At 42.3% G+C, this 13,014-nt stretch overlaps 1 protein-coding gene across 1 annotated transcript in view; it reads left to right on the plus strand.

Moving 5' to 3' along the window:
• Positions 1–120: 120 nt before the first annotated feature.
• DCK (deoxycytidine kinase) overlaps positions 121–13,014 on the plus strand; it is a 36,165-nt gene continuing 23,271 nt past the window's right edge. Inside the window, exon 1 of the mRNA XM_045858020.1 lies at positions 121–499. Coding sequence (XP_045713976.1) covers positions 409–499 — 91 coding nt within the window. The 5' untranslated portion in view covers positions 121–408. The remainder of the gene's footprint in view (positions 500–13,014) is intronic.

Genomic DNA, 13,014 nt, shown 5'->3' on the forward strand with positions numbered 1-13,014 from the left:
CCCGCCCCTCTCCCCAGGCCCCGGCGTCCTTGGCATCCCCGGAAGGAAGAGGCGCGTCGCAGCCCGCACAGCTGCGCCTTTTGCTCTCGCGAGATCTGATGTGCTGGGCACTCCCTCACAGTCCCGGCAATAGCGGCGGCCAGCCGAGGGGCCCTAGGGGATATCAAGAACAGCAGAGAGGGAGGGGCGTGGCTTTCCCGCTGGGTGGGTGGCCTGCCCGCTGCTCCGCCTCCTTGGCAGCCGCCTCCGCGCGCCAAAATCAAATCCTGGGCGTGCTGGCGGGACACAACCTAAGAAGATCCTGGTTCCCGCTTACAGGCCGGCGGCCGAGGCGGCGGCGTCTCAAGCACCTGTGCGGACTTCCCAGCCCTTCTTGCCGTAAGCGATCCGACGGCCACTAGACCAGGAATGGCCACCCCGCCCAAGAGGAGCTGCCCATCTCCTGCGAGCAGCTCTGAGGGAACCCGCATCAAGAAAATCTCGATCGAAGGGAACATCGGTAAGGAGCTCTGGGGAATGTTGGGTTCACAGAAAGGGTTGTCACGGCAGCGGTGAAGGCCCATTTGCTGCATCTTTGCTGCTCCTCGAGTACTTTCCTCCCAGTCTGACTGGGCAGACGCGGCTGCGGTGTGGAATTCCTTTCTGCCCTCCCCGACTTCCCTCGTTTACCCCCAGCCTGGCGGCGGCCGCGGGCCGTTGCAGAAACCTGCGGGACTGTGAGGAGCACTTTGGGCTGGTTTCATCCTCTGTTGGGAGCCCGCAAAGGGAAACATTTTTTTGGGGGGGGGCGCGTATTGTCGGTCCTTGGGGTGTAATTTACATACGTTGTTACCCCTTTTTAGGTGTACTCTTCTGAGGCTTGGCAAACAATGTCGTTTTACCACCACCACGATCACGATTGAGAACATTTCTATCTCCTCAAAAAGTTCCCTTGTGCTCCTTTGTAGTCAGCCCCCTCTCTCTTCCTATCCTTTGGCAACAGCCACTAATTTGATTTCTGACCCTGTAAGTTTGCCTTTTCCAGAATGTCATATAAACGGAATCATAGAGTGTATAGCGTCTTTAATTTAGCATAATGTTTTTAGCTTCATTCATCTTGCTTGTTTCGGTAGTTCTTTTTCATTGCTGAGTAGTATATCACTGTGTGGTTATACCACAGTTTACCTCTTCCCTGTTTGTGGACATTTGATTGTTTCCAGTTTTTAGCGATTATGAATAAAACTGCTATACACATTCTAGTACAAAGAAAGAGGTTTTTAATGATCTTAACAGAATGGAGTTACGCATTGCCTACCCTACATCCAAGTAAACACTGGCTTATGATTCAAAAACTGTTACTATTTCTGTTTTTTCCTCAGATGGGGACAGACTCCACCATTAATGTGTTTTTGCAAGATGCACCTGAACTTTCGATTCTTACATATTTCCCACCACAGGAAACCTATGTCTGACATTTCCTGTTTTGAAAGAATTTTTTGTCTCTAAGTTAGGTACTAGCCATTCATGCATACAGCAAGTGTTTTTTTTATTCTTAGCACATTTAAAGCACTTGGCCTTATAAAAAGTAAGGCAAGCAGATGCTTTAGCAACCTTCCAAGGAATAGAAAAAGCTGAACATACCCTCAAAGAAGACTTTTCTTTCATTGCTCCAATATTAAGGCACCAGCGGAAAAGATCCATATACAATTGGGTCAACATGCATTTGAACTGCGGTGGTCCACTTATATATGGATTTTTAAAAAATTGATTTTTAGAGAGAAACATCAATTTGTTGTTCCACTTACTTATGCACCCATTGGTTGCTTCTTTGAATGTGCCTTCACCAGGACATGAACCCGCAACCTTGGCATATCCAGATGACTCTAACCAATTGGGTTACCCAGCCAGGGCTATATGTGAATTTTTTTCCCCTCAATAACACCATTTGTGGTTGGGAGTCTGAATGCTGAGGGCAGACTGTATGCCCTCATGATCTACATATGCCATTTTATATAGGAGACTTCAGCATCTGCAGATTATGGTATCCATGGTGTAACAGGGTGCAGCCAAGAGGGGAACCCCTAATAGGAATTTGTATTGGGGTCCAGAACTCAAAATGTCCAGGAAAAATATACTGGATGTCCTCACCATCCCCCGCTCCCCCTACCCAAGGCTAAGCTGGGGAATGGGATACATGGAACAGGGCCATTGGGAGCTGTGTTGTATAGCAACAGCTTTGCAACTAATCTCTGGCTTGGTCATTTAACAATCTATAGCCTTTAACTGGTTTCATAGATCTATTAAATAGCTGTGGCCTTGCTTTGAGCCAGGAGGATGGGAGTGACTTCTACCCAAGATGTAAACTGAGAGGCAACTCCCCCTGGTTACAGTGCTTGCATGAGAGCTTGGAAATGATTGGCTCCATGCAATGGAACCACACCTGCCCAGACCCACTATGGGTGTTGCGCGTGGGTCACCGGCCAGCAGTGACCACGGCACACTGTGGATGGCTCGACAATACGCGAGAAAAAACACACATGCACAGAGACAAACCAGTTTCTGTGGGGAAGTAGGGACAGAATGGCCACCCCCCCTAGTGGGGAGCGCGCCGATTTACAGTCCATACCTGCTTTTATTGGGCTCATGCTACATAATAACTCAGGTAACGTACAATACTCATTAGGGGAAGTAAGGAATATATAAAACAAAGAACTCTGCCGGTCTATTGAGTTGGGGGGTCAAAGAGCTGTAAGGCTGAGGAACAAACTAGCTTCCTCCTAAGACCCTCCTCATTCAACTGAGAGCATTCTTGAACAAAGAAGGTTTCACAGTAATTTACATGTTCTTTCTTAGGCCTGATCACCCCGGGAAATCCGCACTTCCCAGTACCGAGCTGTACTTCCCCGTCATTGTTTCAGGCTTAGGTGGAGCGCGGGAACTAAGGCCACCGAGAGATAAGGAGATTTTCTTCCGGACGCTGAGAACTCAGACTTTGTCAAAGCCGAGGAATGAGGGTCCATCACCCCCCTTTTGCTGCAGCCCCCCCCCCAAGTCCTTCTTTTGGGGGGCCTCCCAAAAGTGATCGTGCCTGGCTTGGGTTGTTCCCCCCGTGGGGAATCTTACCCGTCTTTGGCTAACCGACCAAGCTTTTGGGGGTTCGGCAGCAGAAACAGCATTACTGCCAGGGAGATAAGCTTTTGTCTCCTTGCCGGCTCACGGTTCCAAGGGCGTTCCCTTAGCCTTAGCCTAGGCGGGGGTCTCAGCTTCTAATACCAGTCAGGGCGGTTCCCAACATATCCCCCTTTTTTAGTTTTTTTAAAATCAATTGTGGTCGTTAAGCCTGTGAAACCTACTTTTGCTGTTTTCGAATGCAAATCAGAAGAAAAGCAACATCTACATACATCATAAGGCAATAATAGAAATATAAAGCAGAAACTAAATTCTATGGGTGGTGAATACCTAAATTTCTAAATTCAGTGCAAGAAAACATATTAAGGGAAAAACAAAAGTAATAGGTCTGATTACATTTCAATCTTTGAGAGAAATTACATAGATATCAGGAAAGGCAAATTACAAGGCAGTTTGAGCATAATGCAAGCCTGACTTCTTACGAGAGGATTTCTTAACAGGGTGCAGTTCTGCGCACCGACTCATCACCTACTTTCTTACGTGGGTGTTGAGTTTTAATTTTACGCCTGCCAGAGTGGTTTCTCATACCTTCTCCCTTGTTTTCAGTTAGGACTGCTAAGGGTTCCATAAAGGTGGCTACCTGCTGGTCTCTGATACGACCCTGGGAAAACAATTTGCAAATACACCGAAGTACACAAATCAATATCACAATCAGTAAACAACCAGCAGCTCCAAAAACCCAAATTCTCAAATTAATTCCATCAAACCATGTTTTAGGATTCAGCCAATTAATATTTTCATTAAGGGCTTGAAAAATGTCCTGTTTGGTTAAACGTTGAATGTCCTGCAGCTGATGATGTAACTCCAACTGCAATTTATCAATTTGTCCTTTTAAGTTAGTGGAGAAAGCTCCCCTCAAGCGATGTTGTATATCAGTCCAAGTATGTTGGCTGGAATTCCACTGTAGCGGTGTGACACACAGTCTGGAGAAACCAGGGTCACAGGTTAGGTGCTGACGAATCACGAGAGCGTCCTGGCATTCGCCAATCCAGTCCAGTGCTGATTCAACTGCAGAAAGGCGGGTCAGGATCTCCTGATCTATTTGAGCCTGTTGGACTAATTCTAAAGTAGCATTGATTAAACCATAAGTGCAACCAGGTGTTAACAAACTGTCGGACTCATAAGGAGAGCAGTGCATTGTTAAATGCTATAATGCCATTTGGATTCATTCATTTTTCTGGTCATATTCTGGAGATAACAGATTTGGAAAGAGTTGGAAGGCACAATTAAATCATAACCACTATTAACAACTGGTCTTGTTAGATTTATGCAAAGAAACCTTATGTCATTACTTACTCCTTTAGAATGCCAAATTCTGGAGGGATCAGGTAGGGAGAAAAATATAAAGTGTGAAGGAAAATCCTTTTCCTTCTGATATCTACCAGGCTTCTTAAAACTTTCACTTCCACAGACCTTCTGCAACATTCACAAACTCTCTATTCTTTTTCATACACTTTCTGATATCCACCAAGATTGCATCTTCATGCCTTATACCTTCCATTACTAACACACACCACATAATTCTTTCTTAAAACATTTACTTCCACAGACTTTCTGCAAACATTCACAAACCTTCTAATCTTTCTTTCATACCCCTTCTGATATTCACCAAGATTGCATTTCCATGCCTTATACCTTCAATTATTAACTAACATCACATAACTTCTTTCCTAAAACATTTACTTTTCCATTTATCTTTACAGTTTCCCATTTACATTCCTAGAGTGTGAAGTTTCAACCTTCCCTGGAATCCTCAATTTCCTTTTCAGAGCAGATACAGAGCAAAATCCATCCTTCTCTGTGGGGGGTGAAGGTGGGGCCTCCGTGATCTGCTCACTCAATTTGCACACCGTTTCACTGTCAGAATCAGATTCATCATCATCTAGCTCTGTTTTCTTTGCCCAAATGAACTCGAGAGAATCCCTGACAAGCCTCCAGGTTACAAAGGTGTGTGCACCAATAGATATACCACTGTTTTGCAAAGATTTCAACCTTTCACCCACTTTTTCCAAAACATCAATGTCTAACGTCCCTCTATCAGGAAATGAAGGACAACATTTTCTTATAGATTGCAAAAGCTGCACCAAATGCTTTTCTTTCTTATACTTTGTTATACTTTCTTATACTTCCTTATACTTTGCTTCTTTAAGAACTTGTTGTAATATACGCAGAAAAGATTTCTGCCCTTTAGATAAGTTACAACCCATGTTTACCTTCCTTCCTTCTTTTTTTTTAAAGAAAAAGCTTACTTTTATTTACTTTTAATTGGCCAAAACAAATCACCTGATTACTTTTTTCAAGGCAAATCTTTTTTTTCCCCAAACTTGAGAATTAAATTACTATTTACCCAATTATAGGCGGTCGCGAAGAGAGAAACGACCTAGAAAAGAAAGACCTACTTCCCTGAAAATTCAACGCATCCCACGACATGCCCGAGAAAGAGTTCGGGGTCGTGGGCCCTTACCTGGGCTGTTAGCGCGCAAATCCACCCGAAGTTGATGCGTTGTCCACAGCGACAGCTCGTAGCCGCTGGTTCCAAGTGGTCTCGAACGGGGTCCCACCTCTGTGGTCCCGAATCGCTGCCCCACGTTTGGGCGCCAGCTGTTGCGCGTGGGTCACCGGCTAGCAGTGACCACGGCACACTGTGGATGGCTCGACAATACGCGAGAAAAAACACACATGCACAGAGACAAACCAGTTTCTGTGGGGAAGTAGGGACAGAATGGCCACCCCCCCTAGTGGGGAGCGCGCCGATTTACAGTTCATACCTGCTTTTATTGGGCTCATGCTACATAATAACTCAGGTAACGTACAATACTCATTAGGGGAAGTAAGGAATATATAAAACAAAGAACTCTGCCGGTCTATTGAGTTGGGGGGTCAAAGAGCTGTAAGGCTGAGGAACAAACTAGCTTCCTCCTAAGACCCTCCTCATTCAACTGAGAGCATTCTTGAACAAAGAAGGTTTCACAGTAATTTACATGTTCTTTCTTAGGCCTGATCACCCCGGGAAATCCGCACTTCCCAGTACCGAGCTGTACTTCCCCGTCATTGTTTCAGGCTTAGGTGGAGCGCGGGAACTAAGGCCACCGAGAGATAAGGAGATTTTCTTCCGGACGCTGAGAACTCAGACTTTGTCAAAGCCGAGGAATGAGGGTCCATCACCCCCTTTTGCTGCAGCCCCCCCCCCAAGTCCTTCTTTTGGGGGGCCTCCCAAAGTGATCGTGCCTGGCTTGGGTTGTTCCCTCCCGTGGGGAATCTTACCCGTCTTTGGCTATCCGACCAAGCTTTTTGGGGTTCGGCAGCAGAAACAGCATTACTGCCAGGGAGATAAGCTTTTGTCTCCTTGCCGGCTCACGGTTCCAAGGGCGTTCCCTTAGCCTTAGCCTAGGCGGGGGTCTCAGCTTCTAATACCAGTCAGGGCGGTTCCCAACATATGGGAGTCCAGTAAAACTAGAAGAATACAGGAATGCTGGCAGGTATAACCAATTGGAGGAGGAGTCGGAAATGGGGCTGCAGAGGAAGATTGGTGCAGGGATTTAACCCAGATGCGGCAGCCATGCAAGGGGAGAACCACGAGGCTTTGGCAGAGTGGGGACCCCAAAGCTTTGGCAAGAGTGAGGACCACATGGCTTTGTGGTGTTCCCTTTTGCCACATGGCTTAGGAAGGAGAGACTTTGCCTGGAAGAAAAGGGGTGAAAGGACTCTTGCTGTTGGGCCATGAGAAGGTGCCACATGGCTTTAGATTAGCTGGAGATCATGGCGGCAACACAGCTGATGGTGCTGGACTTCAACTTCTTTTCCTGAGATACAGTACCCCAGACTAGGGCAGAGGGAGAAGGAAGGACTGTGTGTGTCTGTGGGTATTCTAAAGGACTTCAGTATTTTAATGAAGACATTAAGTCACTACTCTAACTCTGTATAGCTTTTAAATAAATAATTCCTTTCCTTTTCACAAATCTCTGGAATTGAGAGATGTCTTTCCTCTGGCAGCGGGCATAGCGAACCTACTGGGGGGTCCTTTCAGTAATAATATATCGTACATTCCCCCTTGGCTGTGTTCTGCAACAGTGGGGTCCTGGAACTAATTCCCCTTGGATACCAAGGGACAACTTAAGTTTCTGGGGGAGTCAAAAGTTATATGCAGATTTTTCCACTGAGGAGGGATTGAGTGACCTTAACCCCCATGTTATTCAAGGGTCAATTGTGTATATAGGGTTTGAATGCTGCAATTTTAGGCATCCACTGGGGGTCTTGGAAGTATCCCCTACAGATAAGGGATGAGTACTGTAATTGTCATCCTCTGCTTAAAATTCTTCTCTGACTTCCTCTTTATCTGCACTGGAAGGAGCTGTAAACTGATAGCCTGCATTTGTACAATATTGGCCTACACAGATTTAAAAAAAATATTTCAATTGCTAACATTACATTTCACGATTTCCCATAAAGTCTACATTTTCTACTTGTCTTGAAAAATCTGAGTAACACAGCCTGCGTTTCCATAAGGCATCAATTTGCTCTTTAGCTGGAACTGTGTTCCTTGTTACTTAGATATTGTCTTTCCCGACACTGAAGTGTTGCCAGTTGCTGTTTGTTACTGCTCTTGCTCTGTCATTCATGCCCCCTCCAATTTGTCAGACCCAAATAACTTAAATGTAATAACTTTTAATCTGTCCGTAGAAAACTATTTTGTGATTCTTCTCTTTTTCCTAGACTTCAAAACTTAACTGGTCATTTTAGTTTTATACTCATGTACACCATCTTCTCACATTCTCTATTGAAATACTCCCTTATGTTGGATTTATGGAGGCCTTACCTGTTTCTTCTCAGCTTAATAGTCTGTACAGAATAACTTTTGGTGCCATAATACCTGCTTGGCATTAGTAATTGTTAGGTCCCATGACTTTTTAAATGGTTAACATCAGTGTCCTTGGTTCTTCATAGAATATTAATTTATTAATTAGGTTATTTTCTAGTTTCCCCCCAAGTTAATGAACTGGATATTAGTCCAATTGAGAACTATAGGTAATTATTGCTTGCATTACATGTAACTTTTATTACTCTTAAAATTTCAAAGTATGACCACATGAACTTTGTCGACAGAGTCAGAAGAAAGCTGAATTCTAGCCTAAGTGCTTTCACACTCCAGCTGATTGATGCTTGGGATTTTTAATGTGTTCTTTGGGTGTTTCTTCTGAACATCATGTTTTCCTTTCCATCTTCATCTAGGTCAGTGAATGTCTGGTGATCATTTTATGTTTCCACTTACTCTCCTAAATGACTTACATTCTCTATGCTTACCCTCTCCACACAAAATCTGTGTGGTCACCAGTGTTTTTCCCATGATTAGATCTAATAGTCATCTCATTTATCTTTAAAAGTTTTTCTCCTCAACTGTTCTTTGTGTGTTACCTTCTTTTTGACCCTCCTCTTTTCTTTCCTCTATATGTGTTCTTTTAAAATGTTTCCAGTTTGTTCTTTCATTCTATTGCCCCATTTAATGTCCTAAGTTTGAATATAGTTTTGTAAGTCAAAGGTAAGTTCTTTTTGCTCTCTTTGGATCCAGTTTATAGGAAGAGGAGGTTTTCCTTATAAGCATACTGAAGTTGTTTTTTGTATGCATATCTGTGTGTGTATACATATATGTGTGAATATATAATATACATTATATAATATATATCCTATATTAATATATATATATATCCAGTTCCATCCAAAGAGAGAAACATACATTTTGCTGACTAGAGATGTCTTATATAAGCACATTTGGTGACTTCAGATAGGAGGGGTGTGGTGATCATTAGGAGTACTGCTAACACTCTGTGAAATTCTAGGTCAAGACTTTTTCTGCTCTTAAAGGGAATGTATTCTGGGAAATTTAAAAATAATGAATATAATATGTTCTGATTACACCTGAATATCCCCCCCTCACTATCTCAGAAATGAGTGGATAATCAGATGACTTTTTTGTTTCTTTTTTTTATTATTGTTGTTCAAGTACAGTTGTCTCAATTTTCCCCCTACCATGACACCACTCCCCTCCCCACCTATCTCGACCTCCCACCCTTGATCCTACCCTCTTTGGCTTTGTCCCTGTGTCCTTTATACATGTTCCTTGATGATTCCTCCCCTTCGCTCCCCATTATCCCCTCCCCCCTTCTCTCTGGTTACTGTCAGTTTGTTCTTTATTTCAGTGTCTTTGGTTATATTTTACTTGCTTATTTGTTTTGTTGATTAGGTTCCACTTAAAGGTGAGATCATATGGTTTGTCTTTCACCACCTGGCTTATTTCACTTAGCATAGTGCTCTCCAGTTCCATCCATGCTGTTGCAAAGGGTAGGAGCTCCTTTCTGCTATGTCGTATTCCATTTTGTAAATGTACTGTAGTTTTTTGATCCACTCATTTACTGATGGGCACTTAAGTTGCTTCCAACACTTGGCTATTGTAGATAACACTATGAACATTGAGGTGCATAGGTTCTTTTGAACTGGTGTTTCAGTGTTCTTAGGGTGTAATACCAGCAGTGAAATTGCTGGGTCAAAAAGCAGTTCCATTTTTAGTTTTGTCCATGTTTTAGTTTTTTCCATGTTTAGTTTTTTTTCTGAGGAAATTTATACTGTTTTCCACAATGACTGCACCAGTCTGCAATCCCACCAACAGCGCACTAGGGTTCCCTTTTCTCCATAACCTTGCCAGCTCTTCTTTGTTGATTTGGTTGTGATGGCTGTTCTGACTGGTGTGAATTAGTATCTCATGTGGTTTTAATTTATATCTCTGATGGCTAGTGATGCTGAGCATCCTTTCATATGTCTCTGGGACCTTTGTATGTCCTCCTTGGAGAAGTGTCTGTTCAAATCCTTTGCCCATTTTTTTAATTGGTTTGTTTGCCTTCCTGGAGTAGCGTCCTGTGAGTTCTTCAAATATTTTGGAGATCAAACCTTGTCCGAGCTTTCATTTGCAAATATATTTTCCCATATGGTTGGTTTCCTTTTTCATTTTGCTGATGTTTTCTTTAGCTGTGCAGAAAATTTTTGTTTTGATGAAGTCACATTTGTTTATATTTTCCTTTATGTCCCTTGACCTAGGGGAGATATTGGTGAAAATATTGCTGCATGGAATATCTGAGATTTTCCTGCCTGTGTTCTCTAGGATTTTTATGGTATCATGACTTCTAGTTAAGTTTTTTATCCATCTTGAGTTTATTTTTGTGTATGATGTAAATTGGTGGTCAAGTTTCATTTTTTTGCATGTAGCTGTCCAGATGTCCCAACACCATTTGTTAAAGAGGCTATTTTTACTCCATTTTATGCTTCTGCCCCCTTTGTCAAATATTATTTGACCATAGAGACTTGGGTTTATTTCTGAACTCCATTCTGTTCCATTGATCTATGTTTCTGTTCTTATGCCAGTACCAGATTATTTTGATTACTGTGGCTTTGTAATATAGTTTGATACCAGGTATTGTGATTCCTCCTATCGTGTTCTTTGTCAGAATTGCTGCAGCTATTCAGGTTGTTTATGGTTCCATATAAATTTTTGAAATGTTTGCTCTGTAACATTAGCTTTTGTAAAGCATTGGATAAAGTACACACTGCACATACCATGAATGTGAATGAGAGAAAACATGCTTATTGCTTGTAGGAAATACTTTGATAAATGTTTTCTTAAAATATTTTATTTCTTTAGAGAGATGGTAGGGAGGGAAGAAGGGAGGGCGAGAACCATCAGTGTGTGGTTCCCTCCCTTGCACCGCCCCCACCGTGGACCTGGTCCTCAACCCTGGCATGTACCCTGACTGGGAATTGAACCAGAGACCCTTTGGTTTACAGGCTGGAGTTCAATCCACTGAGCCACACCAGCCAGGGCTTGCATAATTGTTTTTATAATTAATTGTAACCATAGTGCCATATAATAATTAGTTATATAATTCCATTATAAAACTCAAGGCATTGGATGCATCTTTATATTGATTTTATAGTTTATTTGGTTGTTTCTAAATTGGTTTTATGAAAGACCTGAGCTTGTTTGTAAACTGAGAGAATGGAGCCATTGGGGAAGAAAATTTTGAAAATATGAGAGCCTAGAATGACTGTCACTGTACTAATAGTTTACTTGCTTATCACAGCAGTTTCCATTAGAAGGGCATTATTATTATTATCTCCATTGAATTATGGGGAACAGGCTCAGAGAAGTTCAGTGACTTATCCTAAAATCACATACCTAATTAAGCACTCCCCACAAAAGTATCAATCGCTCACTTATTCCTTGGTTGAAGAAAGTGAGCCTAGGACTGTGATTCTTTTCTACCATAATATCTTGCCTAAAGTCTCACCGGATCTTTAATTCTTCTCTTCCATAGTTTTGGTAAATTAAAAATAATAACAAGTGAGTCCTGGCTGGGTAGCTGAGTTGGTTAGAGCAGTTGCTTAGAAAAAATAGTGAAAGAAAACTGCCCTAATTTGGTGAAGGAAATAGATATGTGAGTCCAGGAAGAACAGAGTCCCAAACAAAATGGATACAAAGAGGATCACACTAAGACACATCATAATTAAATGCCAAAGCTTAAAAATAAAGAGAGAATATTAAAAGCAGCAAGAGAAAGAAGTAAGTTACCTACAGGGTAGTGCTCATCAGACTGTCAGCTGATTTCTCAAAAGAAACTTCAGGCCCTGGCTGGCATAGCTCCGTGGATTGAGTGCAGGCTGTGAGCCAAAGCATTGCAGGTTCAATTCCCAGTCAGGGCACATGCCTGGGTTGCAGGCCACGGCCCCCAGCAACCGCACATTGAAGTTTCTCTCTCTCTCTCTCTTTCTCCCTCCTTTCCCTCTCTAAAAATAAATAAATAAAATCTTTAAAAAAAAGTTAAAAAAAAACTTTGTAGGCTGAAGAGATTGGCAAGAAACATTCAGTCATGAAAAGCAGGGACCTACAGTCAAGATTGCTTTACCCAGCAAAGATCATTTAGAATCAAAGGTCAGATAAAGAGCTTCCCAGAAAAGAAAAAACTGAAGAAGTTCATCATCACCAAACCATTATTACATGAAGTGTTAAAGGGACTTATTTAAGAAAAAGGAGATCAAAACTATGAACAATAAAATGGAAAAAAATACGTACCTATCAACAATTGAATCTAAAAGACTAAGCAATCAAGAACAGAGAATCATGGATACGGAGAGTGTTTTGATCATTGCCAGATGGGAGGTGGGTGGGGGAGAATGAGTGAAGAGGTGAAGAGATTAAAAAATACAAATAGGTAGTTACAGAATAGCCATGGGGATGTATAGTATAGTATAGGAAATGGAGAAGCCAAAGAACTTATACACATGACCCATGGACATGAACAATAGTGGGGGGGATTGCCTTGGGGGGGTGCTGGATGGAGGGGGGCAAAGGAGGAAAAATCAGGACAACTGTAATAGTGTAATCAATAAAATGTAATTTAAAAAATATGACACAAGATTAAATCAAGCATAAGAGAAAATGATGCAATCAAAAGATGTGGTAACCATAAGATGTATGAGGTTTAGGGCACACTGTTTTACAGTGAACTTTGTTTTTTTTTTATAAAGATTTTTTTTTATTTTTTTGAGAGGAGAAGGGAGAGAGAAAAAGAGGGGAAGGGAAAGAGAAAGAGAAGAGAGAAAGGGAGGGAGAGAAACATCAATGTGTGGTTGCCTTTTGCGTGCCCCCTACTAGGGACCTGGCCTGCAACCCAGGCATGTGCTCTGACTGGGAATTGAACCCGTGACCCTTTGATATGCAGGCCAGCACTCAACCACTGAGCCACAGCAGTCAGGGCTCTTTATTTTATTTTAAAATAAACAGAGTCAATTCTAACAATAAAA

The sequence above is a fragment of the Phyllostomus hastatus genome, unplaced genomic scaffold (assembly GCF_019186645.2).
Source record: "Phyllostomus hastatus isolate PE091 unplaced genomic scaffold, TTU_PhHast_1.1 phas_scaffold_1674, whole genome shotgun sequence".
Taxonomy (NCBI): Eukaryota; Metazoa; Chordata; class Mammalia; order Chiroptera; family Phyllostomidae; genus Phyllostomus; species Phyllostomus hastatus.